The following is a 22,350-nucleotide window of genomic DNA, read 5'->3' as shown; positions in this document are numbered from 1 at the left end:
TGAAGCACCAGGGTGTTCCAAACTGTTCTCTATGAACGTTAAATAAAAATTTATGTGGAACAATTTTCCTATTCTCGTCTTAAAAATTATAAATTAAAAGACGATTTTCTAATAAAGATCACTAATTTATCATCATAATATTTTAGTATGCATTGTGATTATGATTCAAATCAATAAGACGTCTGTACAAAGGAACTTTAAAATAACGTCTATCTGCAATGTTATTTCCATAGTATTATACACTATGATTCTAACTTAATTATTAATAATATCAATTTACACATTATATTCCAATTAAATTTTAATTTTATAATTTTTATTTCATTATGATGTCTATTTAAATATAGCATTTAAATTTAATTGATAAACTTAAGAAAGATTAACATAACTGATTAACTTAATATTATTTTGTTTGTTCGTGTGTATATTATTTTTGATAATACAATTTTATGCAAATATTAAAAAAAATTATTCAAATAAAATTAAATATTAAAATCTATTATAGTCTCTTATCTATATCGGTGTTTCACATTTTCCTTCCGGATTCATAGGTGATCCTTCTGAACAAAAAAATGTTGATGCAAATTCACTTGAATGCTTTAAACCCTCAACTAAAATATTATCTACAATTGTTTTACCATGATGACATAAACTTTGTGCATATATAATAAAAAATAATCTTTTTGTATTTAAATTATATTCACGTAAATGTAAATTCTCTTGATCATTAACTTTATCAGTTAAATCACTTTCATCTAACCATTCAGCAAATTCATTCCATGATGATTCAATTGCTTCAAAATATGATGCTGCTGTTCTTTTATCTTCCATTGACATAGATTCTGGTAATTGTAAACATTCAATAACATCATTTAAAATGGTTTCATTATTAAGAACATCATAATATAAATCTTTCCATAGATGAACATTAAAACTAGGATAAAAATATGATATTGGTTTGTCATGACTCTGATGTAAATATAAACCGATTGCAACAACAATTTCAAATGTTTTTTCTTTAGTTGTATTTATCGATCTTTCCAAATTTAATATATTTTGAAAATAATTGTGTGGATCAACTTGAAATTTTGAATATTCAGAATTCATAACATCAATATTTAAATATTCTTTACGTTTTTCAATTATTTCAAATTTACGATCAATATCATATTTTGCTTTTGTTCCAGTAAATAATGGAACTTTTCCGATTGCATGTAAAAATCTTGATTTAACTGTATTAAATATATTATTATCATATGCAGTTACTTGAGATGTTAAAGCAACATATGCCAATAAAGATCTGAAATATTTAAAGAATTGTTCATAACATATGTCGATATTCATATAGTGTTTACATGATTGAAAAAAATTTAATGCTTTTGTTTTAGCAGAAAATTGTTTATTTCTTGCCGCTAGTTCATCAACTAAATGTTTAACAACACCATTTTTCAAATTTTGACCAATCATCGGATATACTGTTTTATTTTTACTGCATGCATATTCAAAGAAACTTTTACATGGTAAATCACTTGGAGTTAATTGTAATGACATACGAACTTTACGTCCAATTTCTTTAAGTTCATTTATTCGATCATCAAATAAAATAATTTCAATAGCATTCACATTTAAATAAATAAAATTGTACGTATATTGAAATATTAAAACGATAGCTGTAAAATTTCTCATTTTCACTGTTTTACGCGATATTAAACAACTTGGAGAAAATAAAAATGCGGAAATAATACGTTTGAATTGTTTGAAATTTATTTTTGTACTAAAAAAAATGATATAGTTGTGCAAAATAGTTCATTAATCAGAGAATGAAAAAAAAAACACAACAAATGTTCAAAAAACGTTCTCTCCTTCAAAAATTCTGATATAAGATTTTTTTTTTTCTTTTGACATGAGAGACTTTTAGTCTCTAATATTTTATTTTTGCTGAGTTTTCTTAGCTTAGCTTATCATCATATTTTTATAAAATATTTATTATGTCATTGATTTGTTTTTATTGTGATGTGACAAGCTAATAGTAAAATCTCGTAATTTTGCGAGTTTATTTGTTATCACCAAAGTACGAGTTCGCTTGACCATCAATCATATAATCATATAGGAATTTTTTTTTTCAAACTGATAAGATGTGCCCATGCGGCAAAAAAGAAAAAAACAATATACAATGAAATTCTTGTTTGGTTGTTCCGATTCATTACTTAAAGTTATTATGTACACTTAAAAGAAAAAGAAAAATAAATCAAAAATCTTCAAACTGTGATTAAAACGCAAAATTTTTACACTATTTTTATTCACTCGATATTAAATTTTTTAGGAAAAAATATTTATATAAAGCTGTAGAGGAAGCATGTGAAATCGAATAATTCATCAATACATAATTCTCGGAAATTGGAAGATATTGGAAGACAAGTAAATTAAAAATCCAGCTTCTAACGAAAATTAAATTTTCATCTTGTTCGTCAATTGCACAATATTATAGAAAAAGGAAAATTTTACTGTAAAATATCTTTAATAATTGTTGTTAAGCTCAATTTATTTAATTAGCGCTTTCAAGAAATTGAACATGAACCGCTTATTTGCAATGTAAGTGCAATTATAAAAAATGAAGTAGAGTCAAACCAATGGTTTACAAAGTAGCAGTTTTCCCTTCAACAAGTGAAAATACTGTTTTAAATACCGTCTATGTACTATATTACTTTTATTCATATACAAAAATATTTCAATGAATGCATACATTTAGGATGAGGTAAAAAAAAAAAAATGAAAAAGAGCGTTAACATAATGCTTGAATTTAAGGGTTAGTTCCTTGAGTTAAAAAAAATAATTGTATATTTTGGTAATATGGTATTTACAGTAAGCTTTTTGCAGACAAATAAGTTTGGAAAAGCTTTTCCAGTTTTTAAAATACAAGGTGCCAAAAATTCGAGTTTTACAAATTTCGGGAGGCGATAACTTGAGATGAGGTGGAGTTGAAACAAAATGAAAGTGCTAAAGATTTCTTTAAATGAAAGTGCTAAAAAGGGTTATTTAAAATTATTGAAACGCTATGAAAAAAGATATTAAACAAATATTTTGTCTTTTGCTAATTATTTAGTTTGCTTTCATTCTAAATTGTATTACGAATAATAAAATTTACAAATTTTCCGATATAAATCTCCCACATATATGCCATTTCATAAGGATCATTTAATTTTGCACAAAATGTAGAAACTGAAAAAGAAGAACTTCAAACATTAAAAATTTATTTAAAAATTTTTAAAAAGTAAAAGGCACTTAACCTCTACAAGTTCTTGTGTTAATTTAGACATAATATCTAATATATGGGCTTTGTAAATTCATCTGATTTATTTGTTATTTTACAGTTTGAATCTAAGGTTGGGAATACTCTTTTTAAAGACTGATTAATAGCCTGAGAAAGTAATTAATTTACACGAAAACTTCAAATTTTTAAATGAAACAAAGAACAATTGAATATAAAAAATTTAATTTTAGTTTAAAACTGCTTTGATTTTTGCTTCAGTATATGATATTTTAAATACCGATATTTAATCTAAATTATATTTTATTTTTATGCAGTTCATTGAATCAAACAATTACTTAGCTTAAATGTATATAGGATGAAAAATTAAACTGGGAGAATAAGAGATAAAAAAAATTTAAAATAATTATTTTCTAAGCAATAAAAATTAGCTCTAATTACATAAAAAGCCCTCAAATTGATATTGTTGTACATACTTTTCAAAATTTTATTATTATGCATGTAAGTACTTGAATTTTAACAAATTCAAAGTAATTTTGAACTCAATTAGATAATTCAGGTTAAAAGAAAAAGTAAATCACAATTTTCCTTTGCAAATAAAATAAAAATTATGTAGGTACATGTAAAATGTAAAAATAATTTTGAAAAATCTTAAACTTTATTTTTGAATTTTTCATATAGTACTAATTTAGGAATATGTATGTGTATTTATTCCTCTTATTTACATAAACGTGTGTGATGTAAGAATGCTCTTCTGTTTCACATTAAAAACAAGCAGAAAAAAAAGTTTTTACAATATGGGTGGCATTTAAAGTGTAATCCTTCAAATTTATTTAACACATTTTAGTACACTTTCGCTACAATTTTACCTGTAAATATGGCATTACATTAAAAAAATTTTACAATAATTGCTGTGTAAAGGATGTTAGAAAATTCTTGAAAACATGTTTTTGCCATTCACGATTTTAAAGAAAAACAGAAAAAAAAGAGAAACAGAGAAAAAAAAAATGAAACTGTTAGAGAAATAAAGAAAATTTTTAATGTCACATTTTTAAGGCGATAAAAACAAAAATATATAGAAGAATTAGGAAAACTCTGTACTATACGTACATATAGATAATAAAATCAAAGTTAAGAAGATTGTATACTTTTAGATTTTATTCATTTTCCCTGCAATGTTTTTTCATCTCGTTTTTAGGGCATTTCTTATTTTATATTTTAAATTTTTGCCCATATTACTGGCTATAGCAAGTGCAAAATTGTGCTTAAGAAACTAATTTCCTTGAATTGTGCTTAAGAAACTAATTTCCTTTTTAAAAGCTATGGTCTCTTAAAATGGTTAAGACCTTCTGAAAATCCTTGTCATAGCAGTCGACTCTCCTTAAACTACTAAGAATTCCATTTCTTACTCAGAAGTTTTCAGAAGATTTTTTCTTATTTAAATAATTTACCTATGTAGCTTTCAAAAAATTAACCATAATTTTTTAAATTGAAATGTGCTCCTTTTACTGATTTTTAGAGAATTTCTTTAAATTTTTTCATTCTGGAAGCCATTTGTAACAGAAAATTTTTATATTATTATTGTACCGTAGAAATTTAGTACTATAACGGCATGTTTAACTGTATGCATACGTGCTTTTTACTTTTAAATAGAAATTGTGCAAAATAAATCAAAAAACTCTTTCTTGTGCCTTGAAAATGACATTTTAAGACCTTGTAATACAATTTAAAATTTGGAACAGATTTTCTCGGCCAGGCTTATTTACAATATCCGAGATTTAAATGCCAATATGATCTGAATCAAATTGTATAATAAAGGAAACAACGAAAATGGCATTTATGACAAGGATGAAAATATTAATGGTATAATAGAAATATTTTTCTTATCATTCAAATTTAAAAATTGTCATTATCAAATTTTGAAATTAGTGCAAGACACAAAAATTATTTTACTGTCGGAGCTTTTTTATGTTGATTTTAAGAAATTAAAATTGAATAAAAGCCTTAATAAGCATTCTGTAGTTTAAAGACTGTTGTTTTACATTTTGTAATCATTGATTGAACCCATACATTGTACATTACCTATACATATATAAATACTGTATACTTCATAATCCATAAAAAATTAAGACGTGTTTTACATTGCCAATTTCTTTAAAATTCGACTACATTTATACATTTTTGTTTCCTTCTTCACTCCTAGGAGGAGTATAGGGCTAGTGCATGATATCTAACATACCCTAGTTTCTATAGTCATAGAGAGTTAGCTAGGTAGGTCACCAGCCTACCGTTGTTTTTATTTATATTAAATATTTTAGTTTAAATAAACCTAACAAATTCTGGAAATAACTTCTACTAAATGTACCTAATTTAATATTCTTTTTAAATTTTCCTCTTAGCAAAATAACAAAATACTCCATTTTAAAAACTTGAAGATAAATTTCAAGAATAGCAATATTATTTTGTAAAATGAAAAAAATAGTTTTTGGAAATTTCTTCTCTTCTATTCGGGTTATCAAATATTTTATTAAAATTTCACTTAAAGTAATGGATAATAAGTGTAGAACCGTTGATATTTTTAACTATGCTACATGTTATGATAAGTGCAAGTTTCTATTATACCAGAAAATTTTGTTACAATGATGGTAATAATGTTAATACAAAATATTATTTAAATATTTCTCTCTAGAAATTATTGATAAGATTAATAAAAAAAAATTTTATTTTCAAAATTATTGAATTTATAATGGAATTTTACAAATTTTTAAAAAAAAACTTTTACAACCCAAGGGAATAAGAAAATTTTTATTTTATTTATTTAATATAAATACATTTATGCACACAGAAGACTTTCCATCAAATTTCTATTTTCCCAAAATAATTATTTTTTGTTATAATTTGAAAAAAATTTTCAACTACAGCGAAATTTCTCCTATAGTCATTAATTACCAAGAATTGAATTGATTACTCCATTTTAAATATTATATTAATCAATAATTCTAAATTTCAAAATAAAATTAATAAATTCATCCTGTCATAAATCAAAACTAATCCTTTAAAATAAATAGGTAATTTATTAATGTTTTACTGAAACAATTTTTAAAAAAATTGTTTTAAATGCACCGCCGAAATAAAATTTCATTCTCCACTGTTATAATATTAATAACGTCTATGATAACTTTTTTGACAGGTTCAGTGATTCAAAAACAGTATAAATATTGTGCATCGAAATATCATAAGTTTCTTTTTATAATGCATGTATCAGTATGTATGCTTGTGTATATTTAAACATTTCTAATAATAAATTAATCATTTCAAAATGAAATAAGCCAAACTGTTCAAAGAAATAATTATTTTGGAAACAAAAATAAATGGATTTTGCTATTTGGAAAAATTATAAATCAATTTAAATAAATTTAATTTTTAAAAATATTTTAAAAGCACAAAAAAGTATACAATATTATTTTCTCTTGAACAAAAAATATGTTACAAAAATTTTAATATTTTAAATAAATAATATTGCATTAGTTAATGTGAATGGCATCATTCCAAAAATTTTTACTTAATTTATATTATATCCATTGAACATACAGATAATTCACACCTTGAAAGAAATGCGGCAACATCCCAAAATTAATAATTTTTTAACTAGGCAAGTGAAAACGCAAAATATTTCTTTATATTCTGCTACAAGTCACGTAACGATATATCAAAAATTGCCGTCTTTTTTCAAAATTTTCTCAGTTCAAGTTTTCGGATTTTTTTTAGAATGTGTCTCTTGTTAAATTTAATACCGCCCAAAGTCAGAAACTATTTTAATTTAATATCGTGACATATTGAAATAGTTTTCTCAAATCAGTTACAGAAACATTTTGATTTATGAAAATAAATTAAGATTCAAAACGCAATAATTCAAAATACTGCTGTCTTACATTTATTAAAATAAAATTGTGTTCTTTTTTTAATTGAATATAACACCGCAATATTTCCTTTTATTCTTTTATTTTACATAACTTCAAAAACAATACTATTATAAAACAAAATAAATGTTTCGGTCTTTAATTTCTGTTATAAAACTAGAATAACTTAGAACTTAATATGCTAGAAATTATAAATTTAGAGTTGTTGCGATATTATTCTCGAGGTGCGAATTATGAACATGAATAGAGATACAAGTATAATATTTAGAACAAATGACCTAATTTATTTCATCCACTCTATTATTTGTTGAAGTCCATTTTTGGACATCCTTTATATTTTTAATGTAGGTATTCCTTGTTGATTAATTCAGCCTCACCGACTATATATCAGATTTAAGTTAAGTAAATGATAGGTAATAATAATATTGAAAATTTTATTAGTTTTTGAAAATATTTTAATATTGAAGGTTTTTCTCGAATTTTAGTTCCACAAAATTTTTTTAGTAATTTATATAGTAAAATTATTTATTATCTTTTTTACCGATATTGGATCAGTACGAAGATAATTGAAAGTGCATATTGAAAATTTTCTTTTATATTATGTGGAAGTCTTTACCATGAGGTTAGCCAACTTAACAGTTCAATTAAATGAATATTCAAACATTATAAGTATAATAAGGATTAAGAAGCTGGTATGCTATTATCTATAGAAATTTTATTCAATCTAAGAAAAAGTTGTTTTTAGTAAGATAAGGAAAAATTAAATTGAAATCTCAAAATTTCTTTTCAGATATCATACAATAACAAGTGTACTACAAATTCTATGTATATGTATATAATAGCACTTTATTCAATAAATGCAATTAAAAATCTTGTCATTTTCAATTGCTTCAAATATTTGCTATGAGGTGATAATTTAAAATTTCCGACTTTCAATATATATAGAATTGAAAATTTTAATTCAATTTTAAATTATTAGGATTTCTAAAACACAAAAAACCAATTTACAACTTTCATATACACATACTTCTTTTAAACTGGTTTCCGTTCTCTTTATATACTTATTTTTTAACAATCACTAAATAGATTGATTTTTCCAGGCAATTTACTAAACTCGTTGAGAAAATTCTATTCCATTTTCTTTTTTTTTTTTCAATATTATATAGTTTTATTTCTTTTCTTAAAACCGGAAATTGATGGTAAGAGATTGGACCCGTTAAAAATTTTTCGTTTTTTTTTGTTGGGAGTATTATAATTCAAGTGTGTTCGTATGTGTTGAGTGGATTTGTAAAAAGGCGAGTTCATTATTTAAAAATTTTACAAGAATTAAATAATTTTTGTCAATTTTTATTTTCTTGCATTTTAAATCGAAATATTTAGATTAATTTTTGTAATAGATGGAAGCATGGGCACCTATACTCACTATTCCAAAAAGCAAATCCGTACCTTTGTAGCTCATTTGAAATGAATATTAAGGGATTATTTAGAAACCCTATTTAGCTAAGGCTTTAAATTTATTATACAAGCAACCTTCTTATACTTGGATATCCTAGGTGCTATTAAAGATAAATATTGTCCATGTCAGCCAAACTAAGATTTTGGAAATATATTCTATAAAGCATTTAATTTTAAAAGAAACTCCTTGTCAAAAATAAGGTTATGGCACGGAATACAACATGATATATCCATCTTGGCAAGATTGACAAAATTTTTCCGTATCAATATCGTATTGTCAAAATCGATATCCAACTTAAAGTAACAAAATGTATATTTTTATGCTTGTAAAATGCTTTTCATGTTTATTATTAAAAACTTCTAGAAAACCTTACCTACCGGGAGATTTACATGCTTTAAGTATACAATCAATAAATTCTTCTTTATTTGTTTTTGTTGTGTTATCATTTATCATTTTTTCCAATTTTCTCACAATGCAATTTAGTTAATCGATAGGAAAAAAAAATTAACTTTCTCGCCTTACTGCCTTTTATTTTTTGTTATTGTAATTGTTATGGTTTCTTCTTTGTGTATAAGAGGTTTATATACATATATGTATAAAGTTTTAAAGTAAAGGAATAAAGACATACACAAACACACGCAAAAGCTTTAAATTTCAATCCACACTTAAAAATCCAATATTCAATATTAGAGATATTTAATTTTTTTCTGATTTTTCTTTATTGTTTTCGTTTTATTCTATGGTCAGCTCTGATAATGCAGGGTATACATGCAATTATTTACTTTTTTTCCTTTTGGTAATAGATGGTGTGCCTAAGAATACCCGTTGTCACATGTATGAATGTAACTGCTATGCATCTCTGTAGATGTCTAATAATATTATAATAGAGGTTTGTTACTTTTTTTTTCTTACTGCTGCGTTTATAAAATAGCACTATAGTATACATTCATTTTAATCGACAGGATTAAGGAACGAAAAGACAAATATTTGTTGTTTGTTTTCATACAGAGAAAATCTTTACGTATATGCAGTAAAAGAGTTTATTTTTAACCATAATAGATTGTTACTTTGGGAATTTACTCAACACAATAAGTGTAATAATAGTATAGCAGTAGAGTTAATAGAGTGTGTGGATAGTGATTTTATTTCGATGACACTTAGTTTTTACAAAGTCAAGTGTGGCTACATTTATATGTGTATATGTGCATTCAAATACAAAATATACGTTCACCAATAATAGTTTTCACTATAGTGTAATGAATGCTTTTATCATCAGGATTTATTGGTGGTTTGCTTATGTTGAGTTATCGTTGTATTTAATTTTTTCTTTTTGTTGAAATGAATTTTTATTTTATTTTTTATAATTTTTTTTCACTACAGTAATTTTCTACTTAAAAGATTGCTATGACATTTAAGGATGAAATCAATTTTTACTTAAAGTCTTTTTCCTTTTTTTTTATCGTTGGTTTTTCATTTTTCATTTTAGATTTTCCTTCAGCTATGAAATTTATGATGGTGGCATTTAAGTTAATGGCTCTAAGATATATATTTTATTTTTTTGTAATTTTTTTTTTAATGCTAAAGCTAAAGTAAAAATCAGATTAACTAAAATATAAAAATCATATGTACGTGTATATTGCGAGTGTAATTATATTCACAGTGTGATTCATATTCGTCCAATATTTCATATAAAGCAATTTCAATTTGAGTAATAATCTTCAGAGATAAATAAAACTAGTTCAAGTTAGGAGAAACAATTGAGGAATAGTAATTGTTTGGTTAATTCTTTTGGAGAATTTTTAGCTCTTGAGGCTTTCGCTTAAATTGAATTTAAAATTTGATTACAATATTTATAGTAGTAATTAAATGTTACTTCAGTTCCCCAGATCAAGTTTTAGTAAGAAGACTTTTCAGAAATATTAAGTAAATACAATGTTTTCATAAATAAAAAAAGGTGCTTTTAAAAGATATTTGTGCATTAGTTATGATTTTCCTACAATGCCGGTTATAAGATTAATGATAAATTAAAAAACCATTTAAAAGATCTAATTATTATTTGTTTAAGGTCGAAATTAAAGAATTATTATATTTGCCATAGCATTGTCTGTATAAACAACTGCATCTTATTGTTATTTGTAAGGAATCAAAGAATATTTATGTTTTTTACTCACATATGAAACACACCATCAAAAATGGTCGTCCAGGGTGGATTTTTAAGGTAACTCTATGTGTAAAGGTATAACACATATTTTAGGGCATTGTAAGAGTGTTTAATTTTTTTTTTATTTTATGACTTGTTTTATGTGTAGTTAGTTATTGCTTAAAGCGATCAGATTGGCATGGTTATGATACAGATTTTCAATTTGATTTTTTCCTTTTCATTTTTTACGTTATTGTTGCTGTAAAAAAAAGTAATTTTTGTTTTTGTTCCCTAATTCTGTAAGCATTTTAAAAATATTTGATATTTTAATGTGAATATACGGAAGGTAACATACCGTAATAGTGAAATAAATATCCTGGAACAATAATAATATGAAAAGAATAAAAATAAATATTATTACAATTATTTTTTTCTTCAATTTTTACAATCTGATTTAGAGTTTAAGGATTTTCTTTAAAATTTATTATTCTTTTGATGAAAATGAATAAATTTATAAAGTATATAAAGCCCAGCACAGAATTTTAAGAGTTTCTTAAATGTTGGTTTAGTAAAATTTAATATTGAAGTATTAAATTAAATATAAAATTATCTAATTTGAAATATTATTTATAGTAATCAATATAATTGTAGATATTTTAAATTTTAATGTGATCAAATAGAATGGTACAGTAAAATGTATGCTGTACCGTACAGTGTCATCTACAATTTAAAAATTATCATGTAAGGTATTTTGTAGTAAAACAATGTCGAATAGAATAAAGCTAAAATAGAAACGAGTATTTAATTATGTAAAAGGAGCATTAAATTATGTAATTTAACACAACGATTAATAGCTTCATGAAAAATATTTATGGCGAATTTAATATAAAGACAAACTCAATAATTTTTTTACAAAAATACACTGAATTTTTGTTATACATATATTCATCTATTTGATCGATATATTTTGTAAGTTATACACAGGGTGATTCAGAAAGGTATACAACAACATATACCATTGGAAGACCGAAAATGGGTAAAATTTTTGCTTTGGGCTAGATGCGAAATCTTAACGGTCCAAGTTTTTTGAATTAAACTTCCATTCTGAAAAAGATGGGAGTTTCAAACAAACAGTTTTTGAAAGGCCTAGTAAAGGGCTTAAAACGGACTAGTTGCGCGATTCTGTATTTTATGAACCTGCGCAATACCAAGCATTCGAACTTTAAAAAAAATAAAATTTTTCCCTTGATTTTTTCAGTTTTCGTAATGCATTTTTTGAAACCTTCAATTTTTTTTTTATAAAATTTTCCTCAGCTGCTTAAGCTTTAATTTAAGTAACCAAACATTAAAAAATTCTTTATGGTACAGAAGATATAGCACAAAATCAAAAAAATTGTGAACCACAAATTCAATTAAAATCAAATCAGATGTTGCTAAAACTAAAATTAAATCCAATTTAATACCTATTCCTTTACCAAAAAATTTGGAAAAATACGAATTCCTTATCCTATAATTTTACAAATTTTTCGAAACAAACACCAATTTTTCCTATGAAGTTCAATTCGGAAAAAATTTATGTTTTTCTTCTATCAAATCCATTTCTATTCAATCGCATATTTGAAATTATTTGCTTACATAGACACCTCTTTAGTTGCATCAAACGTACACCAATTTCAGTTTTTGTAGAAATTTGTTTAAAATTTATTAATCGCATTAATTTATTTATTAATTATTTGTTAACTTCATAATGTTAATACCATATCATTTACATACTCCATTTTGTTCAAAAAAATTAAAACTTCCTATTAAAAAAATTTTTTTTTCTATTGAAATATACATAATATGTCAAAATTTATGTAGCATGTTTTTAAAAATTCGCTCCAGTTGGATAATTTTAATATCTTCAGATGGCAAACGGTGTCTAGATTCCGAAAATTATTTTTTTCAAATTTTTACTTGCACCCTACATGAGAAAAATCCAATTAAAAATTTCAAACCATATAGGTACCATTTCTTATAAAAACTGGCAAAAATTAAAAGCCTATCATTTTTTTTTACCAAGAAAAGTTTCGAAAAATAATTTTTGATTACTAGATTTTTTTTTGTTTTTCTAAAATGAAAATTCTAGTTTTTCCTTTCAAAAATTTCAAATTTTTTAAAATCAACTTTTGTTTTTCAAATTAAAAGTTTGTATAAAATTTCGTTTTAATTTTATTATTATTTGTTCCATTTCAATAAAAACATTAAAATTCGGAATTTTTATTAAAATAACGGTTCTTAAAATCAATAAAAATGAAAAATAGTGCCTCTAAAATCTTGACATAGAAATGATTTTTGTGCTATATTTTCTGTACCTAAAAAATTTTTTCTGCTATCTAAAAAATTTCAAGGTTTCAAAAAATACCTTACGAAGTTATCTGGTTAGAAAAAACCGAAAAAATAGAACAAGTGAAAAATTTGATTTTCCCGAAAATTCGAATGCTTGCGCAGATATATAAAATACAGAATCGAGCAACATGTTTATTTTAAGGTCTTTGCGAGGGCTTTCAAAAACTGTTTGTTTGAAACTCCTATCTTTTTAGAACTGAAGTTATAATCAAAAAGACTTGGATAAATAAAAATTTCATGAAAATTTGTTAGAATCCATTTAGCTTCGAATCCCTTGAAATTTCGCACCTAGTCCGAAGCAAAAGGTTTTTCTATTTCCGATCCTCTAACCAATGGTATTTGTTGTTATATACCTTTCTGAATCACCCAGTATATATAAAACGTTTAAAATATATTGATATTAAAGAAAATTAGGGTGATTCTAGATCTTAATAAATTTTTAAATTAACGCTTGCTTAGATGAACAGACTGGGTAAATTAACTTAGAATATACAATATTATCAGTATTCGACTTTTCAGTTTTATAAAAATGTTGGTAAATATAAAATTTGATAGAAGTTTTGGAATATACACTTAGTTATTTTGAATTTATAAAATAATTCGAAGAGATTGCAGCATCCTAAAATATTTCCATTCCATAAAATAAATACTAACATGTTTAACATTTTGTACACATCTGTGCATACAGAAATAAAAGTGCAAGACACCAAATAATTGTGTATTTGAAACTTATTTTGCCGAAAATTTCGACATATTTTTCGAAAACAAAATTCCTAATAATTTTTTAAAATGATTCTCTAATTTCAAAGAGGAATTTGTTGTAAAATTATTTAAGCCTCAAGTTAAAAGTACTTGTAATTTGGAAAAACAAGGAAATAAACATATTACGTATATGCACAAAGGATAAGAGTAACAAAGAAGAGAAATATAAGAAAAACAATAGATTTAAGCGATTTCAAAATGAAGAAAGATGAATGTAATGTCAACAAATGAATTATTTTTCACCTCATAAACAAGAAAGAAAGAAGCATTTAAATTCGATGTAAAGGAACAAATGATAAAATATACAACTTGTCTTCTCAGGTACTAGGAAAATTTTCTAAAAATATCGGGAATGTTTGCTCCAAATTTCTTTCCTAACATGTCATTTAAGTGTCCTGCTAGTATCCTGTTAGTATACCAATGTTAGAAGAAATAGATAAACATATTGCAAAGCATCCTAAAGTTCTATGGTTTCAAAATAAATAATGAAATATGGTAATTAAGAAAACCAAATATAATTGAAAAATCTAATGAATTGGGCTTAAAAATATAACAAGAAAAACTTTAAAATTTGACAATTATTATTGACAAGTATTTCTGCGGTTGAAAAGTGTTTCAAGTATTTTGCTACAATTCTGGTAAAATATTTATTGCCAATTGCAATTGTAATACTACTTTTATGATCATAAACTTGCTGACAGTAATTAATAAACAACTTCAATATATTGAGTAGTTTAAGAAATATATTGCCGCATCGCTCATCAGTTAAATACAAATAAGTTCTTGAATTAGTCGTTCTGCTTTTGTAATAAAAAACTTTTCTCAAGCCGTAAGGAATTTGGGAAAAAATTACAAAAATTTTTTTATATTTTCATTTAAATTTGAATTTAAAAACAGAATCCCTTTCACAAGTTTCGGAGAGAGGGGTAAGACGAACAAGCTTTCAAACTGGAAAATTAAAACAAAAAAAATCAAAAAGTTGTTAAGTATACGGTTTTATAACAGTTGAAAGTAAAAAAAAAAAAAAATAAAAAGGTGTAACTCATTCATAATGCATGAAATACTTTTAAACTCATTGTTATTTTTTCTTTTTTTATTATACTCGGAATAAATTTCCTTTTTGTTTTTGTTTTAATTCTTTTTATTTTTCATTTCTTTGTATATGTATGAAGTAATATATTTAATTCTTGACTTTTATCACTATTTCCTTTCCGTATTTATATTGTAAAAGTGACATTTGTTCCTCAACTTTTATATATTATGCTATACAATCTTACATTCCTACATTACATTTATAATATTATGTTAAAAAGTACGTATTAATGTACGTATTCAAGAATTTATCTGTATGTTAGTTACATACCGGAATATATATAAAATATGTGTGAATAATGAAATTCCTGAATTTTATTAATGTTTGAAGACCGAACATTTTTACATTTGCAATGCAATATTTAACGATTGTCCGATCTTTTGTCTGATTAAATATTTTTAATTAAATGATTGCTTCAAAATGAGGATATAGTTTCTTATCAAACAATTTAACATAAATATGTAATTTATATTGTCAGCATAATATTTATTTCAATATAAATCTATTATGTACATATGTATGTATTATACGAATATATAATTGAAAATTTTTTAAAGCAAAGATTACCAACTTAGAAAAAATTAATTTAAGAAGATGTTTTCATAACGCTGTTGGCATTTCTAAAATAAATAAAGTTGGGTCAAACCAAACGTTTGTATTATACCACTTTGCCCTTCAACAAGTGAAAATACTGCTTTTAAATACAGTTTATGTATACCTTCTACAATACTAAAATTATTTTTTTCATATATGAAACTATTTCTAGGATTGCATATATTTAGGATGATGCATACATGCAGTCTTTGAAAAAAAGCTAAAATTAACTTAAAGAGGGGTTAACATAATGATCAATTTCAAAGGTTAATTGCTTCAGTTAAAAAAAAATATTACATTTCTTAATGTCATGGAATTTACCGTTAGCTTTTTGGGTTTATAGAAATTTGAACAAGTAAAAATGTTTCACTCGGTATAAACCGATTGAATTATACCCTGCACTTTTCGTTATTGTATAGCAATTACTCAAACCTGTGAAATCAGTCTATAGAAACTTCACGGATATGTCTGACCTATAACTCGACACACAACTGCCAAGTTTCATGAATCTGACTTTATTATTTTTCTAAATATTTAAAATAAGCTTTTGGAGTTGTATGGCAAGTACCCGAACCTGTCAAGCAATTCCATCAAAACTTCAGAAATATGTCTGACCTATAATTAGACATCCGACTACCAAGTTTCATGAATCTGACTTCATAATTTTTCCAAATATTTAAAATTAGCTTTTGGATTTGTATGGCAAGTACCTGAACCTGTCAAGCAATTCCTCTAAAGCTTCAGAAATATATTTGCCCTATAATTGGACACATGACTGCCAAGTTTCATGAATCTGACTTTATTATTTTTCCGAATATAAAAAATTTGCTGTTGGAGTTGTATGGCAGCCACCTGAACTGGTGCAGCTATCCTATTATAATTTTTAGAGCATGTGGAGAATATAATTGGACACATGTATACAAAATTTTATATTTATAGCTTTATTAGTTTTTGAAATATTTAAAATAAACTCTTTGAGTTGTATGGCAGCTACCCGAACCCGTTGTCCGAATTAGTCCAATAACAATAGGGCTCGTCCTTGGCACAAAAGAAAAAACTTGTGAAAATTTGGTGGCGATTGCATTATTCGCTTTTGGGTTATCGTGCGATCAGACGGACGGACGGACGGACGCACATGTCTAAATCGACGCAGAATTTTACGCTGAGCAAGAATATATATATATATGTCCATACCGCAGATGACTCCTTCAAGTAGTTACAAACTCTATACCACAGTTAATACCTTTCCTAAAAATTTTGAATAGGCAACTAATCCACTGAGCACTTTAATTGTAAATACTGTTAATACCTTTAATATAATATTTGTTTTTTTTTTTTACGGTTATATTTCGATCATTTCTCAGATTTCCGAAATTTCCAAACCTCTGTCCAACAAGGACTTATATTTCACCAGTTTTTCAATTATTTTTCTACATAATCCATTTATACACAGAACGTAAAAGTTTACATTATACACATATAACTTGCATCATTTATGGTTCTTCAATGGAACAATTTTTCTTCAATTTGCATTTCGATTCGATTTCTGAAAGGTACTAGTGAAGTACTACTAACCCACAGTTGAAAATGAAAAATTTATTTATATATTTCACTAAAATAGTTTTGGCTGAAAAAACGAGCTAAAATTTACATGAATAGGCTTGAACCATGGGTAAACGCATAAGAAACACTACATTTCCTTTCTGTCAAATGCTCTTTTTCAAAAATTTGAAAAAGAATTAAACTTATGTATGTATATACTTATTTCAATATATTGTTTAATCGTAGAAGAGAAAACGATTTATCCAAAATTTCCTTATCATAAAAATTTATTAGTTTTACTACAGAACAGAAACTGGTAACTCTTATACATATTAACTTAATGTACTCAGATATGTATGTATAATTATAGTAAACAAAGCTATACAAATATGGGATACAGATATGATGATCGCCCACCATATTTAGAAAATAAAATTCCTAAGACGTTCAATTTTATTCCATTTTTCTTTATTCATCTGGTATAAATTCTTGGTTTATGGTGAACAATTCATATACAATAAAATATGTAAGCATATATGAAAAGTATAAATGAGAATTTATGGTTAAAGAAAGGTAATTATGCTAAAAGTGAGGTAATAGTTACCTACACATTCATATCTATAAAAATACTAGTTAATAGAATTTTTTTCTTCCATTTCATAAAATCGAATTGAATATAATTTTAAAGCATGTATGTAGGTATATATACATAACGTACATATATGGTATTTATTTACTATATAGTTGAAAAATGGTTTAAAGGACATAAGGATGCTCAAGTGGTTATATTTTTTTCTTTTCTATAAAAACTTAAAAAAGAAAAATTTAAGAAGAAAAAAGTGTAGGAGAAAAGAAAATACGATTTTAGTTCAATTTATTATCCTTGTACGTTTATTAAGAAAAAAAAAATATTTCTTTTTTTTTTGTTCGAAAAACACCCTAATAAATTATAAGAATTCAACCATATTTTTGTTATTTTTTTATATTAGCATTTTTTGGATTCGATAATTCGGTAAAATATAAAAATTTTATAAGTAGTGTTGCTATTTTATTTTCAATTGTTTTATATTGTGTGGCATGTTAAAAGTTACTTTTCTTACCATATAAAAATCATAAATACCCAACATCCCAGTGAATCTTAATTAGGAAAAATGTTGAAAAAAGATGATAATTTTCTTGTTTTTTTTTTTATGTATTAAAAGTGATTTAAAATCGAAAACTGAAAAAGTTAATATTGTTCGATTTCAAGTAATTATTGGTACAGATTTTTTGAATTTAATATTTTGTTTTCAAAAATAAATTTACAATTTTTAAGCAGTCCTTTTGAATTCCTTTGCATTTCTAAAAATTTTAAATGCAACTTTAATAATGAAGGAAAGAAATTCATTATACATCTTAGATGGTTTTAAATTTTATTGCATTAGACATTATAAAAGGTTACGTATAATGTTTTCCAGAAATTTTATAAGAAAAAACATCGAAGGCTTTCCAGTTTTGTCAATATTAAACTAAAACCCAAGGCCATTTTGCAACAATCACTTTTACTTTTGCTTCTTACTTTTTAACTTTTTAAAAAGGTATTTTTTATTTCAGAACAGCTCATTAGTGTTTTGACTTTTGGTATAACAGAAATTTTTTAAATTTTTTGATTGATTTATTAAAATAAAAAATAAAAAGTAGCTGGTGCAATAGGGCCCAGTTCCTTTTATCATTCTCTCATTCTGTTTTTTAATTTTATTAATTTTCTTTCCGTAAGTCAGATACATTACACTTAAAAGTGTTAATCAAATCGGTAAATTTAAATGATGTATTTTTAATAAATAAAAGAAAAAAATTATCAAAAATAAAAAAAAAATTATCCTATTAAACTCAAGAACTAAAATCAATTGCAACATACTAAATACAATTCACTTAACAATAAAGTTTGCCCCCTAAAGTATGCTTTTTTAACAAATTGTGTAAGTGATTTTTATAGTTTTGGTTTGATAGTGCTTCATGTAAAATTATTGTCGTTCTTTTTTATTAAAATGCATATATGTACATATATATATATATATATATATATATATATATATATATATATATATATATATGTTTATTTTCAAATGAGAGTGATAAAAGTTTATTTTTGATTTTGAACAATTTTATCGATTAAAGTAATTCTATTATTTTTGACTTACTACTTATCACCGTATTTTCCAAACTCAAGATACACTTTAAATTTATGTAAAATTTTTTAGAATAACATATTTTATTATTATTTTCGAAGGTAGATTTTATGTTACAGTTAATATAACTTGTACTACCAAAATCAAGTTCATCTTTACTCTCACGATACTACCACTCAATAATGTTATCATTCATTCCAGTTTCATCTGACTATTGCACTTTTTCATTATCTCCACAAATTCCTTTATAATTAGATGATAAGACGAAAAATTTAAGTCCCAATTTGAACACGTTATGTATAAAAGCGGAAGTCTTATAATAAGAAAAATACGACTAGTTTACTAATTCTTAAATTTTCGTATTGCTTTAATCACAATTTTAATAAGTTTTGTATAATGTCATTGAAATGGTAAGTCACACTATTCATATTAGCCTAATGATTTATTGAAAATAGAACGATTAATTGTTAGAAATTGCATTGATTATTCTACTTTGATGTTTTCAATTGCAATTTGGAAAAACTTAGTAAAATTTCATTTATAATTTCAGTCATTTCTAATTAAAAATGGACTTACTCGGTATTTGATTTTAAATGACCTTAAATATTCTTATTTATTTTTTTTTTTTAGTTAATTTATGTAATAAGAGTTTTTGATTTTTTTTTTGTTTTTTCTTACAATATTTACAGGAAATTAAAAGGAATTAACACAATATAAAAGTAAATATTGTAAGTGTTTATATGTATGATAGTAAGTGTTGTAAAGTTTAATTTTATGGTAATTTTTATGTTTCTGGTTTCAGAGCAAAAAGATAATATTATGTTTATTGAATATTTATAAATATGTATAAATAAATTAAATATAATGTTAATATATTCATAGTGGAGAAAAGAAATAAAAATTGGAATTATGTTAAAATTTAATCGTTTGAAGTAAAATATTCAAGATTAGCATTTAAGAAATTATTCTGGAATATAAAATTATTTTCTTCGCTTAATTGATAATTTGGGTCAAAGAATGAAATTTTCCTTAAATTAATTATTTTAATTTAAGTTAAAAGAAATAAAAAGATTTAGAAATATAATTAAATAAAATCGAATTGATTGTTTTAATCGACCTTTATTTTTTTAATAGCATTTCATTTTGCAAAAAGGAAAATTTTTTATTTATGATCTAAATAACCTTTAAATTTTTTAAATTAATGGTGTTAATTGCAGTCATAACTTTTTCTTTTTTTCATTATTATTTTATATGAAAATTTTAAATATTTTTAATGAAATATTTAAAGCTACAACAATTTTTATAAAATAGATATTATTCCTACAAATTTCCTCTGAAGCAAAAAATTAGAGCGTACTCAAAATCAATATATTATTAGATATTAAACTAGTTATTATTTCAAGCGGGACATTTGCTGGTTTAAACAGAATTCTATTACAATTCCAGCTAAACTATTTCTTATAAAAATTTAAATCTAAATTCAAGAATATTCACGAAAGTTTTTGTGATGGTAGGAGCCTATACATATATGGTTTTCGTCGATAACTGATTCTTTACGATGGCAAATTCCATGTTATTGAATCATTTATGTATAGGGACTATCCAAGGAAATAATTAATTAATTTTATTGAAATTTATTGTGTTTTGTCTTTCAATTAAACTACACAAACTAACTATACAAATTAACTTTTCACGAAAATCTTGCTCCTGAAAGTGAATCGCTGCGAACCTTGTAGAATTTATAAAAGTATTGACAATGTCAGGGAAGTATGCGGTTTGGCTTGGATTGCCTTTCAATACAAAGTGTCGTATCTGCGGGGAGTTGTACAAGATGGAAATTTTTTATTATCTCTGTAAGTGTCCGGCTTTGCCGAATATCCGGTCGAACTTATATTGATTATATCAGATTTTTGATAAATTGAAAGTTTTATGAATGTTAATCGGTTCTAATATTATTGATATGATATAGCTATTATGTAATTTTTAATAAGACATTTAATGATTATTAGTTATGTGTATAAATAAAAGTGTTATAAAAAGCATTCTAAATTTAACACTCATATAAACTTAACAATCAAATTAGGTAAAGTATAAATGTTAGGCAGAATAAAGTAATACGGTTTTTTAAATTTTATATACATTAATATTGTACATATATAGAACATAGTTTCAAATATATAATGCTTCTCCTATCACGTGCTCTATACCTACTTCTACTTATAGACATTAAGTGAACCAAAAAGAACGATTCTGTTGTTCTTTACTCAAAAACACGCGAATTTTTTTTTTCTGTTTTCAAAGTAAAAGGTATTAAGATGAAAAATCATTGGAAAATCAAGATTTTATGACTTTTTTTTTTTCCAAAGGTAAATTCAATGTTATCAGATACCTTTATAGGTAATGTAAGGTTAAAAGTATAAGTGATGTGTGATATGTCGTTTATTGAATCGCTATGGAAATAAAAGGCTTTAAAAAAGATTTTTCTTGTTGTTTTTTTTTATTTTATAATATAGTATAAAGTATAATATAGCTAATAATATGATACGTACTTCAGTGGTTTGTACATTCACTTATCCTTATATCTTATACATATGCATTATATAATATACAATGAGTAAAATTGTCAATGATTCAATCATGCTTATAAGAAAAATACATAATAAAAAGAATGAAAAAAGTAAAAAAATAAAAAAAAAAGACATTTTCTGGTTTTATAATAATGACTGGATTTCGATAATAATGTTATCAAAACAGTCTATATTTCATCGAAAACGGCGTACAATGTAAGATTTAATGGTGAACAGAAATAAGTTTAAGCCATAAAAATTGTAACATATGTAATGTACATATTATTCGTATATTACTTATATACTAAGTTTATGCTGTTAAATGTTAACAAATATTTTTTTTATTTTATATAAACAAAAAACATAATAATAAACGAAGTCAAAAGTGATCTTTTGAAAACAAAATTTTATTATATAACGTACTAGGAGGAAAATAATATTAAATTGAATTG

General features: G+C 24.4%; 1 protein-coding gene across 1 annotated transcript; it reads right to left on the bottom strand.

The window, feature by feature from the left end:
• Positions 1 to 336: 336 nt before the first annotated feature.
• LOC129612674 (uncharacterized) lies at positions 337 to 1,640 on the bottom strand. Its single transcript, XM_055526431.1, has 2 exons — positions 1,085 to 1,640; positions 337 to 1,036 (listed from the first exon to the last, which is right to left on the bottom strand). Exons 1-2 carry the CDS (start codon positions 1,549 to 1,551, stop codon positions 514 to 516), a joined length of 990 nt encoding a protein of 329 aa, XP_055382406.1. The 5' UTR covers positions 1,552 to 1,640; the 3' UTR covers positions 337 to 513.
• Positions 1,641 to 22,350: the final 20,710 nt, after the last annotated feature.

This window comes from Condylostylus longicornis, unplaced genomic scaffold, assembly GCF_029603195.1.
Source record: "Condylostylus longicornis isolate FDR11 unplaced genomic scaffold, ASM2960319v2 ptg000004l, whole genome shotgun sequence".
Classification (NCBI taxonomy): Eukaryota; Metazoa; Arthropoda; class Insecta; order Diptera; family Dolichopodidae; genus Condylostylus; species Condylostylus longicornis.
The sequence above is the reverse complement of the archived record's forward strand: the minus strand, read 5'-3'. Positions and strand labels throughout refer to the sequence as shown.